General features: G+C 40.5%; 1 protein-coding gene across 2 annotated transcripts in view; it reads right to left on the reverse strand.

Moving 5' to 3' along the window:
* Positions 1 to 13,544, reverse strand: part of AP3D1 (adaptor related protein complex 3 subunit delta 1) — a 154,844-nt gene that overhangs the window by 55,946 nt on the left and 85,354 nt on the right. For both annotated transcript variants that reach the window (XM_044003260.1, XM_044003266.1), the window contains exons 12-15: positions 6,836 to 6,981; positions 5,932 to 6,080; positions 5,608 to 5,838; positions 3,744 to 3,975 (exon numbers count right to left, since the gene is read on the reverse strand). In XM_044003260.1, the coding sequence (XP_043859195.1) occupies positions 3,744 to 3,975; positions 5,608 to 5,838; positions 5,932 to 6,080; positions 6,836 to 6,981 (758 nt within the window). The remainder of the gene's footprint in view (positions 1 to 3,743; positions 3,976 to 5,607; positions 5,839 to 5,931; positions 6,081 to 6,835; positions 6,982 to 13,544) is intronic.

The raw sequence follows: 13,544 nt of genomic DNA on the forward strand, positions 1-13,544 counted from the left end.
ACTGCTAAGCCAACAGCCAAGGTCATCTATGGACTAGCTTCTTAAACTGTGAGTTGCATAACTGAATATAGGGAATGTGAAAATTTTTGCAACAGTAAAAGGTTATTTATACCTATTTTATATACCTATGTACCTGGGGTTGTGTAAAAATTTCTCAGGTGAAAAGGGGTCCCGAGTGGAAGAAGTTTAAGAAGCTCTGGTCTATGGCAACTAAGGGCTGTGGAAGGACTTGTGACCACAAACGACCAAAAGAAAGTAGATGGCCCCTTTGGTAAGGGATGGCCTGAAGGGTTTGGTGCTGTCAACACTTTGATGGACAAGGCCATCCCTGAATGAGCTTACCACTCTCATCACATGGGCTGTGGAGCTGTATCTGATGACTGAAGAAATCTGCCAAATATAATGGTATCAAGAAACAGATGCAGCTAGATCAACATCTTACACCTTATACTAAAATAAGGTCAAAAAGGGTACATGATTTAGACATAAAAGGTGATACCATAGGCAAATTAGGAGAGGAAGGAATAGTTTACCTCTCAGACCTTTGGAAAGGAGAACAGTTTATGACCAAACAAGAGATAGAGAATATTATGAAATGCAAAATGGATAATTTTGATTACATTAAATTAAAGAGTTTTTGTACAAACAGAAGCAATGCACCCAAAATTAGAAGGGAGGCAGAAAGCTAGGAAACAATTTTTATAGCCAGTATTTCTGAGAAAGGCCTCATTTCTAAAATATATAGGGAACTAAATCAAATTTATAAGAATCCAAGTCATTCCCCAATTGAGAAATGGTCAAAGGATATGAATAGGCAGTTTTCTGATGAAGTCAAAGCTACCTATTGCCATATGAAAAAATGCTCTAAATCACTATTGATCAGAGAAATGCACATTAAAACAACTCTGAGGTACCACCTCACACCTATCAGATTGGCTAATATGACAAAAACAGAAAATAATAAATGTTGGAGAAGCTGTGGAAAAATTGGAACACTAATGAATTGTTGGTAGAGAGCAATTTGGAACTATGCCCAAAGGACTATGGGGCTGTGCATGCCCTTAGACCCAGCAATACCACTATTAAGTCTTTTTCCCAAAGAGATCGTAAAAAAGGGAAGGGACCCACATGTACAAAAATATTTATAACTGCTCTTTTTGTGGTGACAAGGAATTGGAAACTGAGGGAATGCCCATCAACTGGGGGATGGCTGAACAAGTTGTAGTATATGAATGAAATGGAATACAATTATGCTGTAAGAAATGATAAGCAAATGGATTTCAGAGAAACTTGGAAGGACTTAAATGAACTGATGCTGAATGAAATGAGTAGAACAAGGAGAACATTGTACACAATATCAACATGGTGTGTTGATCAACTGTGATAGACCTGACTTTTCTCAGCCATATAATGATCCAAGATAGTTTCAAGGACTCATGATGGAAAATGCTGTCCAAATTCAGAAAAAAAGAACTGTAGAATCTAGATTCAGATTGAACCATCCTATTTCTACTTTTTTTGTTTTTCTTTTTTGAGGTTTTTCCATTTTGCTCTGATTCTTCTTTCACAGCACGACTAATGCAGAAATATGTTTAATGTGATTGTACATATATAACCTATATCAGATTGCTTGCTGTCTTGGGGAGGGGAGAAAAATTTGAAACTAGAAATCCTATAAAAACAAATGTGGAAAACTATCTCCACATGTAACTGGAAAATAATAAAATGCTTTTATGGGGGGGAAAAAAGGGATGCAGCAAGGACTGGAGGGGCTATTGAAGGACATTGTGGGCTACACAGAACATCAAAATGTTTAATGATTATTTAGTCAAACTCATTTCCTGGTGTGATAATTAGTAAGGTTATAGTAATTAGGTAGTTATATTTTATGGCCTCCAAGGAATATGCGAAAGACATTGATCTTTATCTCCAAGCAAAAGAGAGAGACCAGTAGGAAGACCACATCCCATATCTATTACCTTATACTGGGGATCTCATACCCCATACAGTCCTTGCCCTAAGGTATCTGTGTAGTAGAGGAGAGAAGCAGAGTCCTATGTTCTCAATAAAAATAACACCATATTCAGAGGATAAAATTTTTTAAAAAGAGAAAAGGTAAGTATCCCTATACAAATCCAATGTATCATTAAAAGGAAAACCAAAGTTTAAAAAATGTTTAAACAAAAGCTTTTCCACTAAAAAAAGATTTTAAACTTCCCATGAAAATTGCAGCTCTTAAGTGTAGAGCTTCAAATTTGGTCTCAGAAAATGATCAGAATCCTGAATTAGAATTAGGAGAAAGGCAAAGGATTAAAATTCAGTCAGCTGGTCTCCCATTACATCAAGAGGGCTTACATTAATATATTAATAGTGAAACTGAAAACTGGTTTAATGTTGTTGGACACAAATGCACAGTATTATGGGAAAGAGCTTGGGCTTTAGAATCACAGGGGCTGCGCTGGGGTCCTAGCATGGCTGCTCAGGGTCTGTGTGACCTTGGTGAAGCCTGCTTAATTTTTTTTTTTTTTGGTGGGGGAATGGGGGTTAAGCAACTTGCCCAGGGTCACACAGCCAGTTGGTGTCAAGTGTCTGAGGCCAGATTTGAACTCAGGTACTCCTGACTCCAGGACGGGTGCTCTATCCACTGCGCCATCTAGCCGCCCCCTAAGCCTGCTTAATTTTAAACAAACAAAAACAAACCTACAGGGTTCTATATGAATGATCTCTACTAGCCCTTCCAGCTCCAGATTTTATGATCAGTTCTCTTCTATGTCATCAAAATAACTATACTCTTTGACCATAATCTTATAATTGAAAATGTTTTGTTTTGTTTTGTCTAGACCTGTGATTTCCTCAGGATAGGGAGCTTCCAGTGAGGAAATTCCCTCTCCCAAAGCAGCTCTACAATTGCTATGGAACTTCAAAGGTGCCTGAGACGATGAGACCTTAAGTGCCCAAGGGTCACAGAATGTGTCAGAAATGGGAATCAAACTCTGGGACTTCTGACACCAAAGCTAATTCTCTATCTACTAATCCACAGTTCCTGTCATTATTGAGAACATATCCCAAGAGTAAAAAAAGAGGTCTGTTAAATGTATTTATATGGAGATCTAATTCAGTATAGCAGCATTATTTGTAACTGCAAGAAATGGGAACTAAATGTCCACTACTTGATAAATAGATGTAAAAGCAAATCAATCAAACTGGATATTACAGAGACAGAGACTCACTGGTATGAAGAGCTGCTGGAAGAGAAAACTCCCTCTTAGTAACGAAGGCAGGCATCTTCTCAGCAGATCCAAGTCTCAGAGATTTCACTGAGGGGTTAGGTGACCTGCCCAGGGTAACACAGCCAGGATGTATTCCTTCCTGGCATGAAGGATGGACCTCTATCCACTAACTATGCTGTTCTTCAATGGAATATTATCATGATAATAAAAATTATAAAAAGAAATATAAAGAGAGGTGGAAATACATGAATGTAGGCAAAGTGAAAGCAGTACTGGAACTTTGAAGACATTTATACCTAAATTATAAAAAACCACACACAAATGCAAGAATGGATGAACAGAAAATTGAAGGCAAAACAGAACAGTGAAAAGGCTATTATAGACCATATATTACATGGTATGCAGAAAATTCTTTAAAGGGCAAATATTTGAAAATGAATAGGTATTCAGTTTTGTAGTTTAACATGAAATGCAAAGGGAGGAAAAGAGAAAGAGAAGTTCTGGTCCCATTACCCTCTCTTGAACTTCCAGATCAGCACTCTGCACAAACTGAGGAAGCCGGTCAATCATCAGCTGGGTGATCTCCTGGGCTGCTTCCTTTTCCTCACTCTGCTCCTTCTGCTGCAGAATGGATGCATATAACTTTACCATATTCTGAACATATACTGCTTGGATGTGACCAGGTAAAGTTGTGACTTTAGGTCTTAGCATGGCTTCTAGAGTCTGATGAGGCTCCTGAAGGTGTCTGAAATGACAAAAAAAGAAAAAGTCTGTGATTAAAATTCCACTCTTGTAGGAAATCTGGCTTTCTTTATCTATGATACTCTAATTGCATTGGCCTGGGCACTTCAACAACTCGTACTTTCATTGGTGGAGGTCCTCTTTTCACCAAGACAATCTTTATAGGTGAAAAAAAAATCACAGTGGTCTCCATGTCATGATGAGCCCTCTCTATATTCAAGTCAGGCTGGTCTTTAGATGACAAAATTTGTGAATGAGACCCTAACCAAAATCTCTCCTGATTGGGGGGACCAGCCAGAATTTCTGCTTCATGAGGCACCAGCTTCCAGAAACGAGTCATCTTCCCATCACAAGGTGTCAATCAATCAACAGGAGTTGCTACTGTGTGTCAGGCACTGTGCTAACTTCTGTGGTTATAAGTACAAAGAATAAAACAATCCCTACTCAAAAGGAGCTTACCTTCTAAGGGAGTGGGGACAAAGATATATAAATATATGTGATATATATATATCACATATATATATATATATATATATATATATATATATATAGTACATGTATTTATATCTAAAAAATATAAAGTTAATAAATACAAATAAAAACTAGTTTGAGAGAGAGGGAACTAGCAGTTGAAGGAATCAGTAAAAGCTGCATGCATAAGATGGTACCTGACTTGCATTTTAAAGAAGAGACTCTACAAGGAGGAAGAAAAATCAAAGTTCAAAGGCATGGGGAAAGGACATTGAGTATCATATGTAAAGAACAGATAGAAGGTCAGTTTGCCTGGACTACAGAGTTTGGGAGAAGGAGTAAAGTGGAAAGGGTGGAAAAATAGGTTGATTCCAAGTTGTGCAGAGCTTTAAAAGCTAAACAAAGGAGCTTATGTATGATGCTAGAGGCAGTATGAAGGCAGTGGAGTTAACTGAGTAGGGGACTTACACGATTAGCTCTGTACTTAAGGAAAATTATTTTGGCAGCAATGTGTAGGAGGGACTAAAGTGGGTAGGGAGAACAATTTAGAAAGCTGGTATAATAATCTGGGATGGGGGGGGAGGAGACTGAACTAAAGTGGTAGCTATGTAAAGGAAAAAGGGGTCAGATGTAAGAGATGTGAGGAAGGTAGTAGCAGCAATATCTGACAACTGAGGAACTGTAGGGTGAAGGAGAAGGACGAGCACAGGATAACATGGTGATTACAAACCTGAAACACTGGAAGGATGGTGGTGCCTTCAACAGAAATAGGGAAATTTGGAAGAGAGAAGGGTTTAGAAGGAAAGATAATGAATTAGTTTTAGACAAACTGAATTTATGATCTCTATGATGTCTATTGAACTGGAAATCTCCAATAAGCATTTGGACTGAAGTGTATGGGACAGGCCTTAGGCAAGATCTATGGATCTAGAGTCACAAGCTCCTAGAAGCTGATAAGTTACCAAGAGAGAATACATAGGAAGGGGCACTAACAGTAGATGTGAGAAAAAGGGGTATGGCCCTTTAAAACAAGGTGCCAATTTGGAACTCTCCACTTGGTCTGAGGAAGAAAACTCACCAAGAGTTAGAAACAAAGCTGGGATTAGAAACCAGAAGTGAATAATTCCCGTCATAACACAACTTCCCTTTTAAGTAACAGACTTACTCAGAGAATTCTCCGCAGATCCAGGCCGCAGCATAAAGCACCTCACAGATTCCATTCCTTTGGGTGTTACTGGCTATCAAGTGAGCATTGTCCAAAAGCATGGCCATTTGAGAAACGGCAAATTTCCGAATGGCTTTGACTCGGATGGCGACATCCAGCATCTGGGCAGCAATGAGGTGACCATGCCGGGTTCCTTCCAAGCGGGTAAGCTCTACCAGAATGCTTATGTACCTATGGAGGCAGAGGGGACCACCGAGTCTAAGTTCTCCAACAAGACATGAGAAGTTTTTCAAAAGTCCAAATAAGAAAAATCAGGAAACTGACCATTCGAAGTTGGTGATATACTGGTAGTTGGCCTGACTACATATGTCGATGATTTTGGTCAGCAGCTCATCCCTGTATGTTGTCCCTTCTGCTTTGTCCACATGAATCATCAGTTTCTTCACAATCTCCATTAAGTTCTTCTTTGATACCTGTGGAAAAAGAACGCATCAACGTCTAGGACTTCTGGTTATAAGAACATATTCAGTATTTGGATACCCTGAGAACCCTGGCTGAGTTAAAGTTTAAATTATTTTCAATGCCCACTCAGATATAGGGAAGATTTACCATGTGAAGCCAACTTTTATACTGAGTTGTGCTTTAACAGAATGATTATGTTTAATGAGAAAAAGATATAAAACTTATGACAGAAAAACCTTTGAATTATGGGTTTAAAAAATCATATTTTTATCAGTACATCCTTTATTTAATATCACATTTGTTTCTGAATATCCCTTCTCCTTTCCCTACACAGTAAGCCATCTCTTAAAAATTAAAAGAAAAAAGAAAAAAATTGGTTTTGCACAACAAACCAACACAGCAACTATATGAAAATAAATGCAATATTTTCCTATTATTTTTCAACATTTTGAAAACAGGCAAATAAGGATAAATGTATTTTGTATTATATGGTTTATTTAAAAGCTTCTTTATGTAAGAAAATATGCCTCAAAATGACAACTCTTCAGAGGTTAACTTGAAATTTGGGGAAAATTCTTGATTTTCTTCAAATTACTTGAAAATATTAAACTCACAAAACAAAAGCAAAGAATGTATGGAACATAGGAAATGTCTGACAGGAAAAACCTAGCATACGTTGGACCCACACATCAACAGTTAATTTGGTAGTTATAAAATGCTGCTGGGTTAATGCATTGGAGAAAGTGGGAGAAAAAGAGGCACCTACCATTCCGTACAGAAGATCTAATGCTCTAAGCCGAATAGATTCGTCTTTATCATCCAAACACTGGAGAATGAGGTCCTTATGGGACTGAACAGACTTCGGGTGAGTTTTCAGGATCTTGGACATAGCAAGCAATCCCAAATACTTTACTAGGGGAAACAGCGACACAAAAGAATTTCTGTTATCCGTGCGTACAACTGTACTCAACACTGAAAAGGGTCTCTAACTTTTCGAATCTCATAAGCTAAAACAGCAATTTTGTGCACGATTATAATCAAGGTACATATTGTTAGCAACAGCTTTCAATGTGCAAGGTACCCTGTCAGGGGAAACATAAAGACAAAATGAAAAGCAACCAACCAGCTAATGCCTAACCTTACCAAGAGAAGAAGTCTAATACTTGATGTAAGCTGAAGCCGGTGCGTCGTGTTCATCTTTGGGGAGTGCGTACAGAAGACATTGTGTCCTCGGGGAGGCGACCATTTAGTATAGGAGAACAGACACAAACACAAACATCACCTTGCTCTACACTAAAGTCCTACTCAAATACTTCACTATGGCAGAGGCGACCCCCAATTCTTGAAAGCTATGTTGGCGCTGTACAAGTTCTGGAAAATTCGACCATATTGAAGACGCTCTGAATAGGATCCCAAACAGACTGTGTATGCTGTCCAAGGCCCAGATTAGTTAAATATGGAGAAATTCCTCACTACCAAACTGGCCACTAAGCGGGGAATTAAATGGACATGACATTGCTCACCTCACCCACCAAATAGAAAGTAGCTCTCAATTCTGTGTAGCTTCCCTGAGTTCCTGCAATGATTATGTCTGGCTGGCAAAAAAAGAGTCAAAATTTTTAGACCATCTAAAACGACTGATATTCTAAATATCATTCCAATGATAGAGTCAAAGAATTAAATAAAAGCAATATTAATATTCTTGCTATATTCTCCTAGGAAAGGCAAACAAAGGAGTTAAGAGTTGGTTTTATTATATCATCATCCTCTTTTTTTTGGCTGGGCAATTGGGGTTAAGTGACTAGCTCAGGGTCACACAGCTAGTAAGTGTTAAGTGTCTGATACAGGATTTGAACCCAGGTCCTCCTGAATCCAGGGCCGGTACTCTATCCACTGTGCCACCTAGCTGCCTCCCATCATCCTCTTTTGATCCTAATCATATAATGCTGAAAAAAATCCAGGAGAAAATCACAAATCCAAGCTCATAGAGTCCAAGCAAATTTAGGTTATATCATCTCTCTCTCTCTCTTTTTTGGTAGGGCAATGAGGGTTAAGTGACTTGTCCAGGGTCACACAGCTAGTAAGTGTCAAGTGTCTGAGGCTGGATTTGAACTCAGGTCCCCCTGAATCCAGGGCCAGTGTTTATCCACTGCGCCACCTAGCTGCCCTATGTTATATCATCTCAACTGGGCCCTCACTGTAGCAAGGCAATCCTTTTACACTTCCCTAATCAATTAATTATTCCACTCACCACAGCACTCTAAACCTTTTCAAACTTCCCCTGGCTCACCCTTACCTTACCCTTTCAGTTGAGAATCTTGCCTCATATTTCATTGATAAACTAAGACTATTTGCTGAGAACTTCCTCATCTCACAGCACTCATGCCTTCCACTACTATTTCCTCCTTTGGCCCTGTCTTACACATAGTGGCAACCCTTCTCCTTGCCAAGGGAAACCCCTCCATGTGCATACATGATCCCATTCTATCCTGTTTTCTTCATCAGAGTGCCCCTATCTATTATTTGTTTCCCTACTGCCTAAAAACACATCGATTTCTCCCCATCCTCAAAAAACTCTCATTCTGGTTAGCTGTTGTCCCTTAGTGCTCCTCTTTTTTGTGGCCAAACTCCCTGTTACAGATGTCTTCCACTGCCTTTCCTCTCACCCTCACCTACTTAATTCTTTACAATCTGGCTTCTGACTTCATCATTTGAGACTGCTCTCTTCAAAATTACTAATGATCTCTTAATTGTCATTATTGTGGCCTATTAACTACCATAATTATCTGTTTATCTAGTGGCCTTTTTTCAATCTTCATCCCTCTTGACCTCTCTGCAGCCTTTGCCACTGTACATCATTCTCATCTCCTTGACATTCTCTTTTCCTCTAAGTGTTCCAGGTCTTGCTCTCTCCTGGTTTTCCTCTTACCTATCTGACCTCTGCTTCTCTGTATGTTTTGTGGATCTTCATCTAAGTCAAACCCATTAAATGTGCGGGTCCCTCAGGGCCCTATCCAGAGCCTTCTCTTTTCCCCCTGTAATATTTCACCTGATTATTTCATTCACGACCATAGTTTCAGTGGTCAACTACTTTCAAATCTACTTGTCTAGCTTCTCATCTGACCTCTGGTCACACATCTCCAAATGAATAATAGACACCTCAAGCTCAACATGTCTAAAACTGAACTCATTACCTTCCCCCTCCATCCTCAACCCTTCCCCTCTTCATTCCTTTCCTATTACTGCTAAGGGCACCATCAGTCCACTCAGTCACCTAAGCTTGCCATCTAGGTGTCATCTTCCACTCCTTACTTTCTCATTTCCCATATAAAATCAGTTGTCAAGTCCTGTCTTCTCTATCTGAATAAGATCTATTTGATAAGCTGCTTTCTCTCCTCTGACATTGCCACCACTCTGGTGTAGGCGCTATCTAGCCTGCTGTTCAGGCTCATTGGCTCAAGTCTTTCCCCATGCCAATCCATTCTCCATTTAGCTATCAAATTGATCTTCCTAAAGCATAAGTCTGACCACATCACCCTCCTATTCAATCAACTTCAGCAGCTCCCTAGGTTCAAATATAAAATCCTAAGGCTTTTAAAGCTACCTATTTCCCTCCCCACTTTGCTCCACTAGATGTACTCTGTGATCCAATGACACTGTCTTCCTTGTTGTTCCTGGCACAAGACGTTCCTCTCCAGGCACTTTCACTGCCTCTCCCTCATGCTACGAATATTTCCCCTCTTCTCTGCCTCCTGGTTTCCATGGTCCCAGTCTCACTTTCTGGAAGAAGTCTTTCTTAGACAATCAGTAAGACTACTGGATCATCTGATAAGCACAAACTCTCAAACCTCTCCAAAACAGAAATTATGCACCAGAGATAAAGTAACTTCAGCTGTTTCCATGGTCTAAGACACTCAAATTCAAAAGAAGGTTAAAAAACCAACCCCAACCCAGGAACTAATGGGCACTGACCCTGAGCTCTCTGTAATCAAGGTACCCTAGCAGACAGACACAAGGACACGACACTGGCTTACATCAAATCCCACTCTTACACATCAGCCACTCTTCCTTTTTTCCAGTGCTGTAGAGATGCCAGTTCTAGACCATGGAAATTTGCTCTGCTCAACAGCCAGTTTTGGCCACAACCCTTCAGGAGCAAAAGCCAGCTGGAGGCTGCAACCAAGAAACATCAGTGCTTCAAAGCACGGAACTGCCGGGGGGGAAAACAGACTGAATTTCTGTGTGCCAGAAGAGAGAACTGAGGAATAGGAGTGAAAAAGGTCACCAAGACAGGACACTGTGCATGTGGGAGGCTGTGCAGCACTCCACCAAACTTGTGGGAAAGAGCCTGGCATGCAGCCTGGGCCAATTCTGAGCACCAAAATGTCAAAGTGTTGAGGCAGAGAACTAAGCTGGTGAACCATGAATTGCCCAATATGGGAAGAAGCTGAGACACTTTGAGATCCAGTCCACAATGAGGGAATGGGAGTGTGTAGGGGGTGGGTGGGATGGGGATGTTAAGAAGTAATAAGGGGGAAAAAGGGGAGGCGTGGGAGGCTGAAAGTACCAAAGATTTTAGGAAGAAGAAATCTCTAAGACTTTGAACATAACAGATAAACCAACAGGGAAAAACAGTAACAACAGAAAAAAAAATAGGTCCTCTCAGATCTGATAAATGAGTTCAGAAATCTATGAATAAATACTGCAAAATAAAGTAAAATGATTCAACACTGGATGAAAGGACCTCATGGAATTTGAGAACATGGAACTACATATCGTGTTTTTCCTGAGTGGTTTGAAAGAGAAATGAGAAATAAGAGAGGAGAATTTATGTCCTACACAGCAAAAATCATGAGTAGAAGAGAAAAACTTGAATCTGCAATGACAAGCCTTAACAGAAGAGAGAGAACAGACTGAGAATGCAAATACACAGAAGTGAAGAACAAACTAGAAGATAAGCAAAAAATAAATACCCCCCAAAACCAAAAAACTATAAAGGAAAATATGCTTATAATACAAGCAAAACATACTGATCTTGAAGACTAGATGCACAGAGACAACCTAAGGATTGATCTCAGGTCTCCCAGAAGAACAAGACAGGACCAAAAAGCCTTAATAATATAATGAAAGAAATAATAGAAGTAAACTGCCCAGAACTTCTGAACATAGAAAATGAAATTTCAATAGTAAGAATCGAGGGCAGCTAGGTGGCACAGTAGATAAAGCACCAGCTGTGGATTCAGGAGAACCTGAGTTCAAATCCGGCCTTAGACACTTGACACTAGTTGTGTGACCTTGGGTAAGTCATTTAACCCTCACTGCCCTGCCCTCACCCCAAAAGAATCCATGAATCATCTCCCTGCAAAAAGATCCCAAGGCTGAAAATTTAATCAATAATCAATGAACATTTATTAAGTACACTTGTGCTAACTGTTGGGGACAAAAGACAGTCTCTGCCCTCAAGGAGCTTATAATCTAATGGCAGAAACAAGCAAGTTATATAATAGTAAATAACAGGGAAGGCACTAGAATTAAGAGGGATTAGTGGGACAGCTAGGTGGCACAGTGGATAAAGCACCAGCTCTGGATTCAGGAGTACCTGAGTTCAAGTTCAGCCTCAGATACTTGACACTTACTAGCTGTGTGACCCTGGGCAAGTCACTTAACCCTCATGGCCCCCCCCCCCCCCAATAAACAAACAAAAAAGAGGGATTAGGAAAGATTTACTGGCAATGATGGGATTTTACTTGGTACTTAAAGGAAGCCAAAGAAGTGAGTATGCAGAGTATTCTAGACATGAGGAATAGCCAGAGAATATGCCTCAATCCAACTGAGGGAGTGTTTTGTTCATGAAAGAGCCAAGAGGCCAGGGTCACTGGACAGAAAATTACATGTAAGAGAGTTGGATGCAAGAATGCTAGAAAGGTAGAAGGGGGCCAAATTATGAAAGGCTTTGAAGATTAAGCAGACTATTTTGTAGTTGATGCTGGAGGCAATAGAGAGCCACTGGAGTGTACTGAGTGGGGTGGGTGGGTGGGAGGTGTCTGACAAGATCAGACATGTGCATGAGGAAAATCACTTTGGTGGCTGAATAGAGGATGAAGTGGAGTGCAGAGACACTAGACACAGGCAGACCCACCAGTAGGCTATTCCAATAACCCAGACATGAGGTGATGAGGGTCTGTACTGGAGGGATGGCAATGTCAGAACAGAGAAGGGGGCACAATGAAGATGCTGCAAAGGTGAAATTAACAGGCCTTGGCAGTAGCTTACATGGGAGCGGTTGGAAGATGGTGAGGAATCCAGTGAAGTAGCTTCTGGGTTGCCAGCATGAGGGACTAGGAGGATGGCGTTCCCATCTACAATAGGGAGGGTAGTGGGTGAGGGTTTAGGGAGAAAGATAATGAGTTTAGTTTGCACATGTTGAGTTTAAGATGTCTATTCAACACCCAGTTTGAGATGTCTGAAAGGCAGTTGGACATGTGAGATTGAAGGTCAACAGAGAGGTCGGGAGGAGAATAAGTAGATTTGAGAATCATCAGCATAGAGATGGTAATTCAATTCATGGGAATTGGGCGATAGCCAAGTTAAGTAGTCTAGAGTAAGAAGGCCCAGGATAGAATCCTGAGAGACACGTATGGCTAGAGAACGTGACACTGAAGAGGACCCAGCAAAGGAAACAAAGGAGCAGTTAGATATGTAGGAGAAGAACCAGAGGAGAGGGGTGTCCTGAAAACCTAGAGAGAAGAGAGTCTCAAGGAGAAAAGAGCAATCAAAAGTATCAAAAGCTGCAGAGAGGTTGAGGAGAATGAAGACTAAGAAAAGGCCATTGGATTTGGCAACTAAGAGATCACTGGTAACTTTGGAGAGAACAACTTTGGTCGAACAATAGGGTCAGAAAGACAAATTATATGGGGTTAGGGAGAAAGCATGGGGAGAGAAAGTAGAAGCATCTATTGTAGATGGTCTTTTTGAGGAATTTAGCCACAAATGGCAAAAGAAACATAGGGCACTAAGAATAGAAGGATCAAGTGAACATTTTGTCAGGACAGGGGAGACATGGACATGTTTGTAGGGAATGAGCCAATAGACCAGGAGAGACTGGGAAAAAAATGATAGTGGGGGAAATCTGTTGGAAGACAGGGGATGAAATGGATTGCTTGAACAGGTAGAGGGATTAGCTTTGGTAAGAATTTTGTTGTCTTCACGTTAAACAGGGGTGAGGGAGTGGCTACTGACAGAAACCATCTGACTGACAGAAGATAAGGAAGAGGGAGCTCATGAAGAATGGCCTTAATTTTCTCTGTAAAATATGAGGCGAGGACCTCAGATAAGATAGTGGGGGTAGGGAAGAGCTAAGGGAGGTTTGAGGAAGGCGCAAAAGGTTTGGAAGAACCCTGGTGGAAAGCATAGCGAGTTGCTTAAGTCCACCTTTAATGTTAGTGCCTTCCCTCTGAGTCTACCACCCAATTTAT

This window comes from Dromiciops gliroides, chromosome 1, assembly GCF_019393635.1.
Source record: "Dromiciops gliroides isolate mDroGli1 chromosome 1, mDroGli1.pri, whole genome shotgun sequence".
Taxonomy (NCBI): domain Eukaryota; kingdom Metazoa; phylum Chordata; class Mammalia; order Microbiotheria; family Microbiotheriidae; genus Dromiciops; species Dromiciops gliroides.